General features: G+C 35.6%; 3 protein-coding genes across 13 annotated transcripts in view; 1 reads left to right on the top strand and 2 right to left on the bottom strand.

Moving 5' to 3' along the window:
- LOC139812982 (odorant receptor 46a-like) overlaps window positions 1-10,813 on the bottom strand; it is a 31,988-nt gene extending 21,175 nt beyond the window's left edge. For 3 of the 7 annotated variants that reach the window (XR_011731997.1, XR_011731998.1, XM_071778190.1), the window contains exons 1-6: window positions 9,879-10,804; window positions 9,454-9,707; window positions 8,375-8,856; window positions 8,209-8,313; window positions 7,485-7,640; window positions 7,209-7,271 (exon numbers count right to left, since the gene is read on the bottom strand). Coding sequence is in view for 5 of the 7 variants with exons in the window: in XM_071778190.1 (XP_071634291.1) it covers window positions 7,218-7,271; window positions 7,485-7,640; window positions 8,209-8,313; window positions 8,375-8,856; window positions 9,454-9,707; window positions 9,879-9,982 (1,155 nt within the window). In the remaining 2 variants the exon portion in view is untranslated. Of the gene's footprint in view, window positions 1-7,181; window positions 7,296-7,484; window positions 7,641-8,208; window positions 8,314-8,374; window positions 8,857-9,453; window positions 9,722-9,878 lie in introns of those variants that run through there. The other 4 variants (XM_071778193.1, XM_071778195.1, XM_071778192.1 and 1 more) reach the window with 4 other exon arrangements.
- On the top strand, window positions 1,711-7,445 carry LOC139812976 (adenosine deaminase 2). The gene is made up of 4 exons (XM_071778177.1): window positions 1,711-2,126; window positions 4,946-5,534; window positions 5,780-6,100; window positions 6,365-7,445. The coding sequence occupies exons 1-4, from the start codon at window positions 1,871-1,873 to the stop codon at window positions 6,750-6,752; spliced, it is 1,554 nt and encodes a 517-aa protein (XP_071634278.1). The 5' UTR covers window positions 1,711-1,870; the 3' UTR covers window positions 6,753-7,445.
- Window positions 10,814-11,450: 637 nt separating the features above from the next.
- LOC139812980 (odorant receptor 46a-like) lies at window positions 11,451-17,045 on the bottom strand. Of its 5 annotated transcripts, none has more exons than XM_071778186.1 (8): window positions 16,541-17,034; window positions 16,116-16,369; window positions 15,327-15,808; window positions 15,161-15,265; window positions 14,509-14,664; window positions 12,574-14,290; window positions 12,376-12,477; window positions 11,451-12,287 (listed from the first exon to the last, which is right to left on the bottom strand). In XM_071778186.1, the coding sequence occupies exons 1-6, from the start codon at window positions 16,642-16,644 to the stop codon at window positions 14,237-14,239; spliced, it is 1,155 nt and encodes a 384-aa protein (XP_071634287.1). In that variant the 5' UTR covers window positions 16,645-17,034; the 3' UTR covers window positions 11,451-12,287; window positions 12,376-12,477; window positions 12,574-14,236. The 5 variants fall into 5 exon arrangements, with proteins under 5 accessions (XP_071634287.1, XP_071634288.1, XP_071634286.1 ...); XM_071778187.1 differs by having other exon boundaries at window positions 12,835-14,290; XM_071778185.1 differs by having other exon boundaries at window positions 12,376-14,290.
- Window positions 17,046-18,699: the final 1,654 nt, after the last annotated feature.

Raw genomic sequence — 18,699 nt, 5'->3', positions numbered from 1 at the left:
CGGAGTTTTTTCATACCGTCGCCGTCGTTTCCCTTCTGCGTTTATAATGTTTATATAATTACGTTCATTAACATATGTATTAATTCGTTGTGACATTTCAATGACAACCATGCAGTGCCGCTCTAATTCGCGATATAATCAACTGTGATGTTTTCATATTAGCAAAAAGTCTAAAGAAATATTATTTTTGGGAAAAAATATATTTTAAAAAAGGAAAATTATATATATATTTTAAAGAAAATTTATATATTAAATTCAGCTAACATGTAAAAAATAAATCACTTGATGAATATAATGCATAACATTAGAGATGAGTAAGAATTGCTGATTTATAGTCAGATATTTCAATATAGATTTTATTAGAAATATTCTTTTAATCAGAATACCTGGATACGATTTCTAACGAGACCTAATATCAGGAATGTGAGAGAATATACCTAATTTACTGGGAACATCTTTATAAAATTATTTTTTTCGCAATATCCTCCGAACATTCTCAGACTCTACATGTGCTGTTACCGCTGTTAGGGATAAAATTATGAAGGTAATAATTAAATGGAAATATATCTTATTAAAATACACTTACCGTATGTGCATTTCTAACGTAAGACAATAGTATAAAATTAAACAAATGAAAGGATTATTAAATAAGATAAAATAATATAATAAATAAACTGTAAGTTATAATAACCAAATACTTGTATATTATTACTACAAATGCACTAACCAAATTCTAAACGGTATCATACTTAAACATTCTGGTTGCGTACCAGAATATTTGATTACAAATAACCAGAAATTCTGTTTATTTCAACCAAAAATTGCTTAACAAAACGCATCTTGTTAATTCAACCATGGTTGTTTTTTCCGTGCTATCTTATCGTCGGCACGAGGTTTATATTTATATTTGCTTTAGACGGCAATCATGATAATTTAGTCGATGTGTAAGGTTAAAAAGACTGATTTTTTTCATCACGGTGCAGCGGTGAGATGAATATTTTGGGCAATCTTTATAACGCAACCTTTGGTTGTGATACGTATTTAAAGTTTATCTTACAGAAAAATTTTTATCTATTATAAAATTTACATTCGTAAATTTATTAGTTAAATGAGAAATATAAAAAAAAAGAAGTGTATCAATTTTATTTATAAGAAACAAACTTGGCGTTTTCTTTAATTCTAAAAGAAATAAAGTCTAACCAACATGTGATATTGCCGAGTCGCAGAAACAAGATAATCGTGAAGGATCCTTGCGATTCTTGCGAAACTCTTCTTACAATTACATGTTCAATTTATTTTGGATGCTCTCTTCGTTCGTTGAATTCTAAATTCGTTCTCCGTGAAAAAAGAAAACGATCCCAAATCGGCCGATAAATTTGTAGCGAAAGAAACAAATGGTCTTTCTCTTCTTTAACGATATCAACGTTGCACGAAGCTTGCACTTTCTTCGTGTGTAATAATAACACCGCGTAATACATGCCGATGTAGCGCGAAGTTTCATTAATTGCGACCTGAATAAATTTACACCGTGATGCATAAATCATCTGTGTTTGAATTTTTGCCATTACGTTTGATTTATATACAAAAGGTCAATAGACACACATGTTGGTGGTCGTCAACGACGCAGGTGGTCAACGAGTGGTGCCAATGAGTTTACTGGTCACGCTCGTACGCACGTTCCTCCTCACGTATCTATAATGGTGAACACGATGGTAAGAGCGTTCAGTGGAGATCGAGCGGCCGCGACGATCACATTACATTATTGAGTACGCAGGATCGTGCACGTGACTTTTCAACGAGGCGGTCTGCCAAGGCTTCGAAAGACTCAACGACGACAATAACTCGCGGCTGTAAATAGTTCTCCACGACCATGGCCAGAGCGATCTTGTTCACTTTGGCGATCCTGATCTGCTGCCAGACGATCCTCGCGCAACCCCTCGAGAGCTTCGGTCTATCGCTGTCCCGGTTTTTGCATAGGACCCCGCAAAACAAGTACTGGGAGATGCGAAAGCAAATGATGTCGGAGGAAAAACAACAGTCCTTGGGTGGCAAACTGGAACTCAATTTCATCGAGACCAAGGCCAATGAGATCCTAATGAGAGCCAAATTACGAGAAATCCACGACGGTTCGATCACCTTTCACTTACAATTGTTAGAACGCGATCGATTCGAGGTTGACCGCCGCGATTTGTTTTGTCTGCGATTAAATGAATTCGAAGAAAAGATTGCTGCTTTAAGGATGCATGGGTCGTACAGTCCTTGCTAAAAGTTAAACTTTCAATAAAAGAAGACTTTGCATGTATGTCAAACAACTCAAAATTTTTTATATGTTAGAAGGGATTACCGTTAACAGTTTGAGTATAATTTTTTGTTATTTAAATAATTAGTATTGTTTAAACCATTAAAAAAATTTTTTTGTGGCAATGAAACTTAAAATACAATATCAATGATGTATGTCTTACACATAAAAAAAGTTTAAGAAATATCTTAATGGTTTATTTATATTTTATTTATATTTACAGCAAAAATGTCAGGACTCTATAAGGGATAATGTTAATTTTATCAACTTTAAACTTAAATAACTCTTAAATAACAAATCTCAAAATTTTACAGAATATTTTTAATTTAATTTAGAAACAATTTACAGCACTTTCTGAATATATTTGAAATACCTCTAATCCTTAATTACAATAACTTTTGAAACAGTAAGAGAATTGTGCTGAAATTTTATACAGATACTTAGACGTATAATAGAACAATCTATGAAATTTTTAGATTTTTGGTAATGCTTTGAGATGTCACCCATACATCCTTAAAAATTACTGTAGATTCTTTTTCTTTTTTTATAAAACAGATGTCACGTTGAAGCAAGTTTCGCAAATAAATCCAAAAGAATTTTTATTTAACGTTTCAGGTAATCAAAAAAGTTCGTGCGATTCTTTATATTAAACATTCCAAATTGATGCAAATGTAAACAAATTGTTTTGTCACTCACCTCAAACATTTGAGAAAGTTCTTGCCACATTACTTTCGAATTGTTTTCAACAACCATATATATAGTTTTTCATTATCTATAATATTAATATAATTATCTATAATAGAGGGTCTTTCTGAATAAAGTGGTGCATCTTCAAATAATTATTTTCCAGAAACAATTTTTTTAAGGGGAGTATTCCGGTTTGAAAAGTCGTATAAAAAGTTTTTTTCAGTAATTTTTGTAAGAAAACAAAAAAAGTGAATAACGCATCAGAATAACGTTAAACTTTGCATGTTTTTTTAGTTCCTTATTTAATATTTTATTTAATATTTTATTTTTTAAGTAACAAAAACGCTCCTCTTTTTTATGTTATAAAAACTGGTTAATAGGAACTCGAAAAAAACATATATAGACGGTGTAAATGATTCTAGGTATCTGAAACGCAAAAATTTTTTTTATTCATCAGAAAAAGTGTGGCTATATATCGTCTGAACTAGAACTAAACCAATACTTCCGTTCCAGACAAAATAGCGACCTTTTTATTAAAAATCCTATAGTTTTTCCTCAAAATTGTGTTAGTATATTTTATTAAAAGAAAAAACTAATAATAATATTTATTCTAGTTTAAACAATAGCTATATTTTTTCTGAATAAGAAAATTGTTGGTTTTTACATTTCAAATACCTACCTAGAACAGCTAAAATTATTTACAACGTCCATATGCGTTTTTTTGTGTGAGCTCCTAGTGACCAGAATATAATATATAAAAAGAAGTGCGTTTTTGTTACTTAAAAAATAAAAATATATTCTTGAAATAAGACTAAAAAAACATGCAAAGTTTAACGTTATTGACTTCTTTCGTTTATCTATACGACCTTTTAAATCAGAATATCTTCTTGAACCATCACTGTGCACACATTACGTTTTCTTATCACATCTTCTCCAAAAATGCTACCTTACGAGCCGTTTCCACAGCCCTTGAACCGAGTTTAAGTTCATAAAACAAATAAATCCAAATTATATACATCAGATTTAATTGACATTTCAAAAGGGTTCAAACACACTTACACATATGTAGGGCGCGGAGGAGAGAAAAGACTTAATCGTAAATAAAGAGAGTCAATGTGGCTTGCTCAACAGTTATTTTTTAATCTGACAAAAACGGGAGAGACGCGAGAGTCCTTCGTCCGACGATCGTCAAACGTACTCCGTCGCTTAGGCAATCTCGCCAAAAACAATTCATCTGTTACCGCGTTCTCGTCCGAACGAGAAGACTCTGCGTCTGTCTCTTTTCTTACTACACATAAAAAAAATACCAAGTCAAAGTGCACCGATTAATTGATGTGATATATATATGCCTTATGATGAACATAAAAAAACTTATACTCTGCAAATTATTATAAAATAATTAATTGCAGTGAACTTTATCGAAAATTGCACATCAAACTCCTTTGGTTACCTATTAACGCATTAATCATCGCCGCATTTAATTCTTTTACGGAACGAACTCTGGTTGCCCAAGGCTCTTCTCACTCCTTTTTAAAAGAATTATATCACAGCATATTATCTCCACGGTAACTGCGATAATCTCACTCTTCAAATTATCTTTGTTTAAAAGCATTCACGCTTTCTGAGTGACCTTCTCACACATATTTCAAATTATTTCAAATAACGTGTTTTAAAGCATTATCAATGATTGCGCACGAAACCGTGAACCATTTACAGCGTGAGAACACATTAGAATATCCGCTTTTACGACGGACATGTCCCACAATTTATCAGACGTGACATTTTAACGTAATGTTTACCCAAAAACACGCTAGATAATAGAAGACCGATAGTGGGGGGGTATAACTTAGGAAGCGTAATGGGAAAATGACTAACGAAAGACTCAAAGTAATACTTTGGGTATAACTCTAATTTTCTAATGCTTGGTTTACGACATCGGAATCCTCGCATTTTCCGCAGGTTTCATGACCGGCGATAGCTTCTTACCGTCGTACAACTTCATGGAAGTGATACCGGAAATCGAGAAGTCCGAGGTGTTCAAGATTCTGCGCGACATGCCTAAGGGTGCTGTTCTCCACGCTCACAGTACCGCTATCGCCTCGCTCGAATATCGGTTCAACCTGACTTATCGCGAAAATCTGTACGTGTGCGATGAGAACAGCAACCTGCGGCTCAAATTCTTTGACGTGCCCGGCAACGATTGCAATTGGAAATTGCTGAGCAAGGTGCGTGAAAATCCAATCCGGGCCGACGCTATTAACGAGAAGATCAAGCGGTCCATGACCATGGTCACAGAAAACCCGAACAGCGCTTACAACACCGTCGACAAGGCATGGGAGAAGTTCGATAGCGTCTTCAAGGCGTGGAGGTTCCTCGTATCGTACCGACCCGTCTTCGAGGACCTCCATTATCGCAATCTCCAGGAACTCTACGAGGACAACGTGATGTACGCAGAGATACGATCAACGCTGACGTCGATATACGATCTCGACGGTAAGACGTACGGGTCGTACAAAATGGTGCAGATCCTCAAGAACGTTACTGATAGGTAAGATGCTTTTTTTCAATTATCTTATTTCTCTAGTCTCAGATTACTAAATTAGTAAATAAATAAAGTACAATTTTTCCTATTTCTCAATAAATAAATGAGATACAACAATTTCCCAATTGGTAGTCTCGAAAATAAAATTTCATGAAAGAAGATATTTCGTTTTGCTGGTTAATTCAATATTCGGCGGCTACGCCAAGAAATATTTCGAGCGAGATAACGTAACATATTAATGAACGCGACAGGTTTGTAAAGGATCATCCGGACTTCATTGGTGCTAAGATCATATACGCGCCAGGACGTCGCGCCAACCAAGAAAAAGTAGAGAACTACCTGACAACGTTGACGCAGCTAAAACTTTTCTATCCGGATTTTATCGCTGGTTTCGACTTGGTCGGCCAGGAAGACAAGGGGAAATTCCTCAGAGAATTTGCCAACAAATTGGATACCGTTGAACCGGAAATTCCATTTTTTTTTCACGCCGGCGAAACGAAATGGTACGGAACGTCGACCGACTACAATCTCTTCGACGCTATCTTGCTTAACACCAAACGCATCGGCCACGGGTAAGTAAAACAAACAGAAAAAGATAAATTAATGATATGAATTAAACATTGAATTAAAACATAAAAAATTATTCAGAAGTCAGATGCAAAGAGCAATTTACGATTTTCCCTTACTTATCTAGAGTTATTTCGTAGTGTCTCGGCTTGTCTAAATTTTTATTCCAAAATTTAGTAAAATGAGTTGTGGTAGGTATACCAAAAATATTTGCTTAAAATACTTCAGCGGACTGGTTTTAAACATCGACACTTGCGGCATTTTTTCAGATACGCGTTAACGAAGCATCCGTTCCTCTGGAAATTAGTGCAGCAATTAGGCATCGCAGTGGAAGTCTGTCCCATCTCAAACCAGGTTCTCGGTCTTGTGGAGGACATGAGGAATCATCCCGCGGCCAGTTTATTCGCATTGGACTCGCCCGTGGTTATCTCTAACGACGACCCGGCAGTCTGGGGTGCTAAGGGACTGAGTTACGACTTTTACGAGGCCTTCATGGGTATCATGAGCGCCGACTCAGATCTCAGGAGTCTCAAGCAACTGGCGATTAATTCATTGACTTACAGCAGCTTGAGCAAACAACAACAGCGGAGTGCGTTGGGAAAATGGAAAGTCAAGTGGGACGCCTTTGTGGCCAAACTTGCTAATTACGACAATTAGAGCAGCAGACGTGAAAAATGCCTCATCCCTTTTCGTTAATATACGCAAAGATAAAAGGATATTCTCAACAGAACGGTGCCATAATCCAAAAATATTCTCAGAATATTTATAGACAATATTTTTTATCTAGTTTAGAGCCTACAGTCTTGTGTTCTTCCATGTTTTTAGTGGAACCAGTACCACCAACACTGCGTATCAACTTTGTAGAACTGCATTTTATCTTATAGGATTCTTACAATTTTATATATAAATCACTACTACCTCGTCACATTTTTTAACGATGCACCTAACAATGCACCGTTACACTTATAATATGCGTCCAATGGATATTACTATTATTGCGAAATAATAGATCTTTTGAAAAAAATACTGCGCCGTATTTTACGTTTTGTTTAATAAGATATAAGATTATCTTGCACAACAAAATAAGTGTTACTTCTTTCATTATATACATACGACAGTCGATTAATTGGATGCTCGCTGCAGGAAATTGTAAGCTGAATAAGAAGTCCTGCAAATCTGCGGAAATAAGATATTACATCACTGCGAAACGCGTAAGAAAGATCTATTTATACTCATGTTAATTTGCGCACTTGTTTTCTGCCATAATTCAAAAGCGCAGATAACTACCGCAATAATTTTTATACCTTAAACACGAATCTCGCAATACACGTAAAAAAACATATATGTAAATTTATGTTTTAATTATTTTTTACTAACACATTTACTTACCCAAGTAAAAGTGTTAAGAGATAACGCAAATACTCCGTGATAAGAAAGCATTATTCCTCTTTGACTGCTTATCATAATCAGCATCAGCAATCTGCGTTCTTGCGGTGTCACCATTGTCCAGTCGCTGGAATACACAGCGGTCACGATGCCTTTACTCTGCGGCAGAAATTTGCAAAGCATTAACTAATATATTTTTTCGCACGGAGATATTAACTCTTCTCAATGCGGGATAATGTTCGAACAATCATCGCAAGTTGTTTTTTTTTTAATCATAAAACTTTTTAAACCTTCTGTTTCGCATTTAAATGTTTCCTTTCAAATATTACCCTCGTGGAAAAATGTCTCAAAGTTTTTCATATATGATTAATCAGAATTTCTATAAAAATTTTCAGAATTTTTCAAATTTTTTATACGAATTGAAACGTTTTCAGAAAAGCTGAGACAAAATAATAGAATATTTCAGATTTTTCCTGCCAACACATCTTTGTAAAAATCTGAATAAATACGAGAAAATCTGTGCAAATTATTAGATATTATCGTACGGATACCGAAATATTCCAAAAATCCTTGTCCAATAATTTCTGAAAGTATCTGAGAAGTTTATATATTTTTTTTAAGAATTTTTCATAAGTCAATTCTTAGAAAATTTCTGAAAAAATATGAGAAATTTTTTGACTAAGGTAAGCTTCTCTACGTATTTATTTTTAACGTTACGCTTATTTACCTTCAACTCAAGTTCATTTCCGTACCAGCAATAGTAAAACAGTTGAAGCAGCATACCACTCAGATATAAGAACATTGAAAGAAACTCAAAGCTGAGTAATTTCTTCTGCAAGAAATAAATGTACGTCGCACGGCCGAGGGTAAATGAAATATCTCTCTTGCGATACCTTTGATAGAATGAAGATACTGGTGCATACGATGAGCAGACTGAAGAAGAAGAAGATCATTATCGTCCATATGAACAACGCTCGTATTTTCTTCACCAGAATGCCCACGAGCAAATGATGTCTGACGCATTCCACGATTGAGGCTTCCGTATCCGTCTTCCGTCCGGAAGAAATATCGCCGGTGCTCTTCAAACTGTCCGTCAATCGGCAGCACATAAGCTCGATCTGCCCGCAAACTTGAATCGTAAAGCCGTAAACGAGACAGTCGAAGGAAACGTTAAGCATTATCGCATAAAATAGCACCAAAAATTGCTGCAGATACGTAGCTAGATATGGAAGTAGATTTGACACGGAATACGGGATGTATGACTTCAACGGCAGCACATGCTCGCCCCCCTTGAGTAGCTGTAGAGCTGGCGTTAAGACGAAGCCTAACGCGGTCGCATACGATATCATCATGAACGCGATAGTGCTCCACTTAGCTGTTATAAACATTTGACTTCCGGTAAATATCAGTTACAGATATTTAATTGATTTTTTTTATCTTTCTTTACTACGAGTTTTTCTAATTAAGAAGAAATAAAAAATGTGTGCACACACCGTCGACGCACAATTAACTTTAATTATATTTTAATATTTTATCAAATCAAAGGAAATAAAAAATCCATTTATACATTTTCGTAATCCAATATCTTTGATATCTACATGCATGTTAGATAACAGAAAAACTTTAAGACATAATATTTTAACAAAATTGTACGTTTGCCACAAAGATTAAATTGTTACACAATATTTAAGTATGCTAACAATTAATTAACTGTTAGCATAATTAATTAATTATTAGACAATTAATCAAAGCAACTATTTAAGTGCTAAAGTATTTATCAATTTGTAGTATGATATAGCAATATCCAATTAAAAAAAATGATCTTTAGACAGGTAATTATTTCTATTATATATATTACTTTTATTTTTGTCTTGGTTAATTATTGATCGTTGATATATGTATTTATAATTTGTGATACGTAACATGTATGCCAAATAACATGCATATTTGCGAATTGCGAATACTCGAGTACCTCTGCGGTTATGCTCTTCCATTATCAGCTTTTCCGTCGAATTTCTCGGCTGGCACATTTTCACGCGCAAGCATTCCAACAAATCCGACAGCTCGTTCTCCCGCAACAGAAAATTCGCATACTTTACGCACAGCGTTAAGCAAGTCAATCCTGAGAAGAGCCTTTCTGTCAGCTCTTGAACGCGGTCGCGCATGCGAATCATCTCTATCACATCGGATATCGTAAACTCGTATATCAAGAGAAAAACCGCGTACCTGTAAATTTACCACTGCTTTAAATGATCGATGAATAAATTGGCGAGCAAAGGGAAATAAGGCTCATAGGAATGGGGAAATTCACAGATCGATGCGAAAAACCTTTTCTATCACTATCTTTATCTTTTGCTGTATGGTATATTTTAGGTATAACTGCTTCATGTGTACTACCTGTAACAAAAGCGCAAAAATCCAACGCACATGTTGTCGTCCTCCCGCTCTTTCCATGCGCCGCAAAAACGCAGGGCCTTAAAGTTTATCGGTAGAATGTCCATATCTTCATCCTCGTGTAATTGCTGGCTTTATTCTCGTCCCGTTGTTGCAGTCGTCGCGAAATCTCCTTCGTCTTTTTAATAATGTACAGATTCGTCTTTCTTTTTCTAGCGGGATAGTAACATTTCTGACAACATCCTATCATTACAATTGCATTCATGCATTAATAATGCCGTATACGTTGTCAAGCGCACATTAAATTTTAATACGACCGAGTCGCCTCGATTTCTCATCGGAGCTCTTTTTCAACCGCGCGTATATTTCATTTATCGAAGAAAAGAATTCGTTTCTATATATATAGTATGACGTTAATATAACGTTGCATATCTCGCAAAATAAGAATTTGTTGAGCAACTCTTCTCTTATGCAATATTAAATACCCGCAGGAAAATAGAGATATAGAAAAGTAGTATTGAACTGACGAAAGGTATAGCGCTACGTGAATAATAAACTGCGTAAGCTAGAAGTGAAAAGATAAGAAGTTTCCGCGAACTGGACGAAGAACTGTATAACTATATATCAATGCGAATTGATTAAAACTGAACCCTCCAACTTTTATCTGAAACAATAAACCAATAATTTCTGAGATATTTGGCGGAGATATTTGGCACACGAAATAAAACTCACCCTGTATAATCTGGTTTAATAGTTCATTTCTTTAATCGATAACAGACTAATTCGATTCATTTGTTACCGATTCGTTGTTGATTCGCGAAACAGAGCGAGTCAAAGAAAACGTTGAGTATTATTGGATAAACAGCTGCAAACTGTTGCAAGTACGTCGCCATATATGGAAATGCTTTCGAGACAAAACAGGATACGATTTCGCAGGTAAGTTTCACGCTTCTTCCTTTGCATAATCCTAAAATGATACTCCCAAACCAATTACTTACGATATATTATTTTAAAAATAAAAAAAGCGCTTAGTTGTCACGAATATTTCGATTTATCTCGTTAAAAAACCGCAAGTGTCAATATAAAGCATAAATGTTAAAGTTAAATTTTAGCAACGTGGATATACATGATAATTAGATCAATCGTATTGATTAATTGTGCGAAACGAGTTAGCTCTGGATTGCATTTGTTAGTCTTAATTAATTATCTTGTTATTTTTTTTTTTTTATTATTCCTCTATTATTTCTTCCTTCGTAGAGTTTCTTAGTTGGCATATATCGACGCGTGAATAATTCAATAGCACCGATATTTCTGTTGTAAAGCATTATATAATGCTACGTCTGTTCCAGACAAAAAATATATAGTCGCGACAAATAAAATATAGCCAACACTAATATTCACGTAGCGAATAAACGGAATAAAGATGAACACTGGTGATGAAACATAAAACGTATCGATGATAGAGATTTTTTTTTATTTTAACGCTATTATTATCAAAAAGTTAGATAAAAGTCAAATTGACTTAATATTATTATATAAAAGATATTATTACTTATTACATAAAAACCATCTAGATATTTAATAAATGAATAGAATTTATTTACTTCAGCTTTTACATAAATAGCCAGGAAGGGACTTGGTTTACAATTTAAAACTTATCCTCACTCATCCATCCATACCATTGTACGCTCGTTGCCCTCTTAAACTACTCTAAACTACTTAGACCTAAACTCACAAAAAATCACAATCTTTATCTTTGGCTTGATTTTCCTTTCCCTTTTTAATTTCCTTCTACACTGTCACGCAGGATACTGGTTATAGTAAAAAATTATTAATAATCAATAATTTAGAGACGATTCTACTTTAAAGAACTTTTATGTGTGTCTAAAATACATGAATATAAGAAATAGTATATTGTACAACTAGTGGGAAAAGTGGTCGATTCTGAATGAGTGTGAAGTTGGGCTCGTCACACTCATTTGGGCTCGACCATTTTTCCCACGAGTTGTTCATACTATTTTTCCTAACAAGAGCGTGAAACAGGCCGCTTTTCGCGCTTATTTTACAATTTCATTTCTCCACTAGTTGAGAAATGGCTCCATGTTTCAACGCTTACGTCATCATTGCAAAATGGATCGTTTTGCTCACTTAAAACAAGTGCGAAAAGCGGCCCATTTCACGCTCGCGTTAAGAAAATCACTCGTTATCGAGATCTCAACATCTCGAGTACTCGCAACCCGTCGCGTCGCGTAAAAGAGTCACGGTCGGTCTCGCTCCGCGTGTACTTGGCGCGAGACACTACCGTGTCTCTTGATATATATTTCTATATAAGTTGTCATTCTTTCTATAATACAGGTGTTGTCACATCGACTGTTGTAGAACATTAAAGGTAGAGTAGGAGATTTTCAAAATCTGCAAAAGGAAGAATCGTCGACTATCTTGTTACTGCCGCTAGGCCAGGTATATATACATAAAGCACACCGCGTCATTGCAAACTTACCCCAATGAAAGTGTTAAAACCCAAGCTAAAAATTCCGTAATAAGACAATTTCAATCCTTTTTGACTGATGGCCATCACGAATAGCAGACTTCTCCATTTTGCCTTTGCAAGAAAATTATCGCTGGTAGAATGTTGGTATAAGAATAAAGGAAATAAAAAAAAAATAGGTGAAAAAAACTGAATAAATTTGTTATTTACCAGAGTTCTCCTATGCTAACAAATAAAATTAATCTTCTTAACAAATATGTTTGCTGTCCATATAATAATTAACAAAACTTGCTACGTAGCTAACTATTTATTATACCGACAAATCTCTTTTTCACAAACTATAATATAAATATTTATTTCTATATTCGTAAGTACATTATTTTTTTTTAACAAAAGATTTTAATCATTAATATTTTATATACCAACTGAAATTCTGAAGGCCTTGATCTGCCTTTAGGAGCAATAAAATACCTTTGAGATTGTATCGTCTCAGTATTGATTCCTGCGTTGAATCCCTTGGCTGACATAGCTTTGCGCGAAAACAATCTAGCAAGTCACGTAATTTGCAATGTCGTACCAAAATGTTGAAATACTTTAGGCACATGCTCACGAAAGTTAAGACGAGAATAGACCTTCCGTTAAATCCTCCACGTTGTTTCTCATACGTACAAGCTAGATTATCTCAAATATCGTAAGTAATATAGTACAGCAGCGATTGTATATTTATCAAATTTATATAAAAGAGAAGAAGAATGTGCATTGCACATATTACAGTTTCTAAAAATTTTTATCACTTAATTAACGAGTACTATTTCCACAATTTTCAATTTTAATGTATTAACGATAAAATGTTTTTAACAAAATTACTAAGTCCATTTTAGCTTAACGTTATAATTATTTTACCTGTAGCAAAAACTGACAAAGTGTGAAGTCAAGTTGTTATTCTAACGGTCTTTCCATACACACCGCAGAAACGAAGAACGTAAAAGTGTACCGCTCTTCTGGAAGTTAATGCAGCAGTTAGACATCGCATTGGAGGTCTGTCCCATCTCAAACTACGTTCTCGGTCTTGTGGAGACTATGAGGAATCATCCCGCGGCCAGTTTGTTCGCATCGGGCTCGCCCGTGGTGGTCTCTAACGACGACCCGTGAGTCTGGGGTGCTAAGGGACTGAGTTACGACTTTTACGAGGCCTTCATGGGTATCATAAGCGTCAACTCAGATCTCAAGAGTCTCAAGCAACTGGCGATTAATTCAGACTTACAGCAGCCTGAGCAAACGACAACATCGGAGTGCGTTGGGCAAATGGCAAGTCAAGCATGGCAAATGGAACGCCTTCGTGGCCAAAATTGCTAATAACGTGGCCCAAATTAAACTAACAACGACGAATTAGAGCAGCAGACGTGAAAAGTGCCTCATCCCTTTTCGTTAATATACGCAAAGATAAAAAGATATTTCCGACAGAACAAGAGAACGGTGCCATAATCCAAAAATATTCTTAGAATATTTATAGACAATATTTTTCATTTACTTAAGAGCAGACAGTCTTGTGTTCTTCCATGTTTTTAGTGGATCCCGTACCACCAAAACTGCGTATCAATTTTATGGAACTGCATTTTATCTTATAGGATTCTTAAAATTTTATATATGAATCACTACTACCTCGTCACATTTTTTAACGATGCACCTAACAATGCATCGTTATATTTGTAATATGCGTCCAACGGATATTACTCTCATTGCGACCTGCTAATAGTAGATCTTTTAAAAAAAATACTGCGCCGTATCTTACGTTTTGTCTAACAAGATATAAGATTATTTTGCACAGCAAAATAAGTGTTATTTCTTTCATTATATACAATACGACAGTCAATTAATTGGTTGCTCGCTGCAGGAGATTGTAAGCTGAATAAGAAGTCCTGCAAATCTGCGGAAATAAGATATTACATCACTACGAAACGCGTAAAAAAGATCTATTTTTACTCATGTTAATTTGCGCAATTGTTTCCTGCCATAACTCGAATGCGCAGATAACTATCGCAATAATTTTTATACCTCAAACACGAATCTCGCAATACACGTAAAAAATATATATATATGTAAATTTATGTTCTAATTATTATTTATACTAACACATTTACTTACCCAAGTAAAAGTGTTAAGAGATAACGCAAATACTCCGTGATAGGAGAGCATTATTCCTCTTTGGCTGCTTATCATAATAAACATCAGCAATCTGCGTTCTTGCGGTGTCACCATTGTCCAGTCGCTGGAATACACAGCAGTCACGATGCCTTTACTCTGCGGTAGAAATTTGCAAAGTGTTAACCAACTAATATAATTATATTTTCGCACGGAGATATAACTCTTCTCAATGCGAGATAATATTCAAACAATCATCGCAAGTTGCTTTTTGAATCATAAAACTTTTTAAACATTCTGTTTCGCATTTAAATGTTTTCTTTCAAATATTACCCTAGTGGAAAAATGTCGAGAATCTTTCATATATATTTAATCAGAACATCTATAAAAATTTTCAGATTTTTCCCGCCAACACATTTGTGTAAAAATCTGAATAAATACGAGAAAATATGTGCAATTTATTAGATAGTTTTGTACGGATACTGAAATATTTTAAAAATTCTTGTCCAATTATTTCGGGAAGTATCTGAGAAATATATATATATTTTTTAAGAATTTTTTATAAGTCTCAATTCTTAGATCTGAGGAAATATGAAAAATTTTTTGACCAAGGTAAGCTTCTCTACGTATTATTTTTAATGTTACGCTTATTTACCTTCAACTCAAGTTCATTTCCGTACCAGCAATAATAAAACAGTTGAAGCAGCATACCACTCAGATATAAGAACATCGAAAGAAACTCAAAGCTGAGTAGTTTCTTCTGCAAGAAATAAATATACGTCGCACGGGCGAGGGTAAATAAAACATTTCTCTTGCGATACCTTTGATAGAATAAAGATACTGGTGCACACGATGAGCAGACTGAAGAAAAAGAAGATCATTATCGTCCATATGAACAACGCTCGTATTTTCTTTACCAAAATGCCCACGAGCAAGTGATGTCTGACACATTCCACGATCGAGGCTTCCGTATCCGGTTTCCGTCCGGAAGAAATATCGCCGGTGCTCTTTAAACTGTCCGTCAATCGGCAGCACATCAGCTCGATCTGCGCGCAAACTTGAATCGTGAACCCGTAAACGAGACTATCGAAGGAAACGTTAAGCATTATCGCATAAAATAGCGCCAAAAATTGCTGCAGATACGTAGCTAGATATGGAAGTAGATTTGACACGGAATACGGGATGTATGACTTCACTGGCAGCACACGCTCGCCCCCCTTGAGTAGCTCTAGAGCTGGCGTTAGGACGAAGCCTAACGCGGTTGCATACGATATCATCATGAACGCGATAGTGCTCCACTTAGCTGTTATAAACATTTGACTTCAGGTAAACATCAGTTACAGATATTAATTGATATAATAATTAATTAATTATTACGCAATTAATCAAAGCAATTATTTAAGTGCCAAAGTATATATCAATTTGCAGTATGATATAGCAATATCCATTAACAAAAAATGATACTTAGACAGGTGATTATTTAAATTATATACATTTCTCTTAATTCTCTTGGTTGATTCATGATCGTTGATATATGTATTTATATTTCGTGATACGTAACATTTATGCCAAACAACATGCATATTTGCGAATTGCGAATACTCGAGTACCTCTGCGGCTGTGCTCTTCCATTATCAGCTTTTCCGTGGAATTTCTCGGCAGGCATATTTTCACGCGCAGGCACTCCAACAAATCGGACAACTCGTTCTCCCGCAACAAAAAATTTGCATACTTCACGCACAGCGTTAAGAAAGTCAGTCCTAAGAAGAGCCCTTCGGTCAGCTCTTGAACGCGGTCGCGCGTGCGAATCATCTCTATCACATCGGATATCGTAAACTCGTATATCAAGAGAAAAACCGCGTACCTGTAAATTTACCACTGCTTTAAATGATCGATGAATAAATTGGCGAGCAAAGGGGAATAAGGCTCATAGGAATGGGGAAATTCACAGATCGATGCGAAAAACCTTTTCTATCACTATCTTTATCTTTTGCTGTATGGTATATTTTAGGTATAACTGCTTCATGTGTACTACCTGTAACAAAAGCGCAAAAATCCAACGCACATGTTGTCGTCCTCCCGCTCTTTCCATGCGCCGCAAAAACGCAGGGCCTTAAAGTTTATCGGTAGAATGTCCATATCTTCACCCTCGTGTAATTGCTGGCTTTATTCTCGTCCCGTTGTTGCAGTCGTCGCGAAATCTCCTTCGTCTTTTTAATAATGTACAGGTTCGTCTTTCTTTTTCTAGCGGAATAGTAGCATTTCTGACAACATCCTATCATTACAATTGCATTCATGCATTAATAATGCCGTATACATTGTCAAGCGCACATTAAATTTTAATACGACCGAGTCGCCTTGGTTTCTCATCGGAGCCCTTTTTCAATATCGCGTATATCTCGTTTATCGATGAAAAGAATTCGTTTCTATATATAGTACAACGTTAATATAACGTTGCGTGTCTGGCAAAATAAGAATTTGTTGAGCAACTCTTCTGTTATGCAATATTAAATACCCGCGAAAATTTACCATACCCGCAGGAAAATAGAGAAGTATAGAAAAGTAGTATTGAACTGGCGAAAGGTATAGCACTACGTGAATAATAAATTGCGTAAGCTGGAAGTGAAAAGATAAGAAGTTTCCGCGAACTGGTCAAAGAACTGTATAACTATTTATCAATGCGAATTGATTAAAACTGAACCCTCCAACTTTTATCTGAAACAATAAACCAGTGGATAGTGGGTGGTATAACTTAAGAAGCGCAATGCGAAAATAAATGTTAACAATAAAAGACTCAAAGTTACACTTTGGGTATAACTTTATAATTTTCTAATGCTTGGTTTACGGCACCGGGATCCTCGCATTTTCCGTAGGTTTCATCATCGGTCATAGCTTCTTGCCGTCGCACAACTTCATGGAAGTGATACCGGAAATCGAGAAGTCCGAGGTGCTCAAGATCTTGCGCGACATGCTTAAGGGTGCTGTTCTGCACGCTAACGGTTTCGCTATCGCCTCGCTCGACTATCGGTTCTACAACCTGACTTATCGCGAAAATCTGTACGTGTGCGATAAGAACAGCACCCTGCGGCTCAAATTTTTTGACGTGCCTAGCTATGATTGCAATTGGGAATTGCTGAGCAAGGTGCGTGAAGATCCCGAGCCGACGCTATTAACGAGAAAATCAAGCGGTCCATGACCATGGTCACAGAAAACCCGAACAGCGTTTACAACACCGTCGATAAGGCATGGGAGAAGTTCGATAGCGTCTTCAAGGCGTGGAAGTTCCTCATATCGTACCGACCCGTCTTCGAGGACCTCCATTATTGCAATCTCCAGGAACTCTACGAGGACAACGTGATGTACGCAGAGATACGATCAACACTGTCGTCGATATACGATCTCGACGGTAAAGGCGCGGGTCCAATGGGTATCATGAGCGCCAACTCAGATCTCAGGAGTCTCAAGCAACTGATGATTAACTCATTGACTTACAGCAGCCTGAGCAAACGACAACAGCGGAGTGCGTTGGGCAAACGGCAAGTCAAGCATAGCAAATGGGACGCCTTCGTGGCCAAACTTGCTAATTACGACGAATTAGGACAGCAGACGTGAAAAATGCCTCATCCCTTTTCATTAATATACGCAAAGATAAAATAATATTCCCGACAGAACAACAGAACGGTACCATAATCCAAAAATATTCTCAGAATATTTATAGACAATATTTTTTATCTACTTTAGAGCAAAAAGTCTTGTGTTCTTTCATGTTTTTAGTGTAACTAGTACCACCTGTGGAAAACTGTGTACCAATTTTGTAGAAATGCATTTTATCTTACAGGATTCTTACAATTTTATGTTATACACTGAGAAAAAAATGTTCTGGATTTTAGTAAATATTAGTTTGGATACAACTGTGACTCCATTTATTAAAATAACGAAAATTTTCCTTTTTATTAGCATATTTTTTTCCTAGCGATTACACATATACTAATAAAAAAGAAAATTTTCTTCTTTTTAGTAAATAGAGTCACAGTTGTAGAACATTTTTTTTTCAGTGATGGATCACTACTACCTCGTCACATTTTTTAACGATGCACCTAACAATGCACCGTTATATTTGTTATATGCGTCCAATGGACATTACTCTTACTGCGAAGAAATTTGCTAATAGTAGATCTTTTGAAAAAAATACTG

This window comes from Temnothorax longispinosus, chromosome 5, assembly GCF_030848805.1.
Source record: "Temnothorax longispinosus isolate EJ_2023e chromosome 5, Tlon_JGU_v1, whole genome shotgun sequence".
NCBI lineage: Eukaryota > Metazoa > Arthropoda > Insecta > Hymenoptera > Formicidae > Temnothorax > Temnothorax longispinosus.
Note: the sequence above shows the minus strand (reverse complement) of the source record. Positions and strands in the feature narration are given on the sequence as shown.

What these genes read in the sequence shown, in the direction of transcription:
- LOC139812980 (XM_071778185.1), bottom strand. Translation starts at nt 16,644, where the DNA reads ATGGACATTCTACCGATAAACTTTAAGGCCCTGCGTTTTTGCGGCGCA. An exon ending in TTTTTGCGCTTTTGTTACAG is followed by an intron (nt 16,370 to 16,540) that starts GTAGTACACATG and finishes GTAAATTTACAG; the next exon opens with GTACGCGGTTTTTCTCTTGA. An exon ending in CTCTTAACACTTTTACTTGG is followed by an intron (nt 14,291 to 14,508) that starts GTAAGTAAATGT and finishes TTATTTCCGCAG; the next exon opens with ATTTGCAGGACTTCTTATTC.
- LOC139812976 (XM_071778177.1), top strand. Translation starts at nt 1,871, where the DNA reads ATGGCCAGAGCGATCTTGTTCACTTTGGCGATCCTGATCTGCTGCCAG. An exon ending in ATTACGAGAAATCCACGACG is followed by an intron (nt 2,127 to 4,945) that starts GTTCGATCACCT and finishes CATTTTCCGCAG; the next exon opens with GTTTCATGACCGGCGATAGC. An exon ending in ACCAAACGCATCGGCCACGG is followed by an intron (nt 6,101 to 6,364) that starts GTAAGTAAAACA and finishes GCATTTTTTCAG; the next exon opens with ATACGCGTTAACGAAGCATC.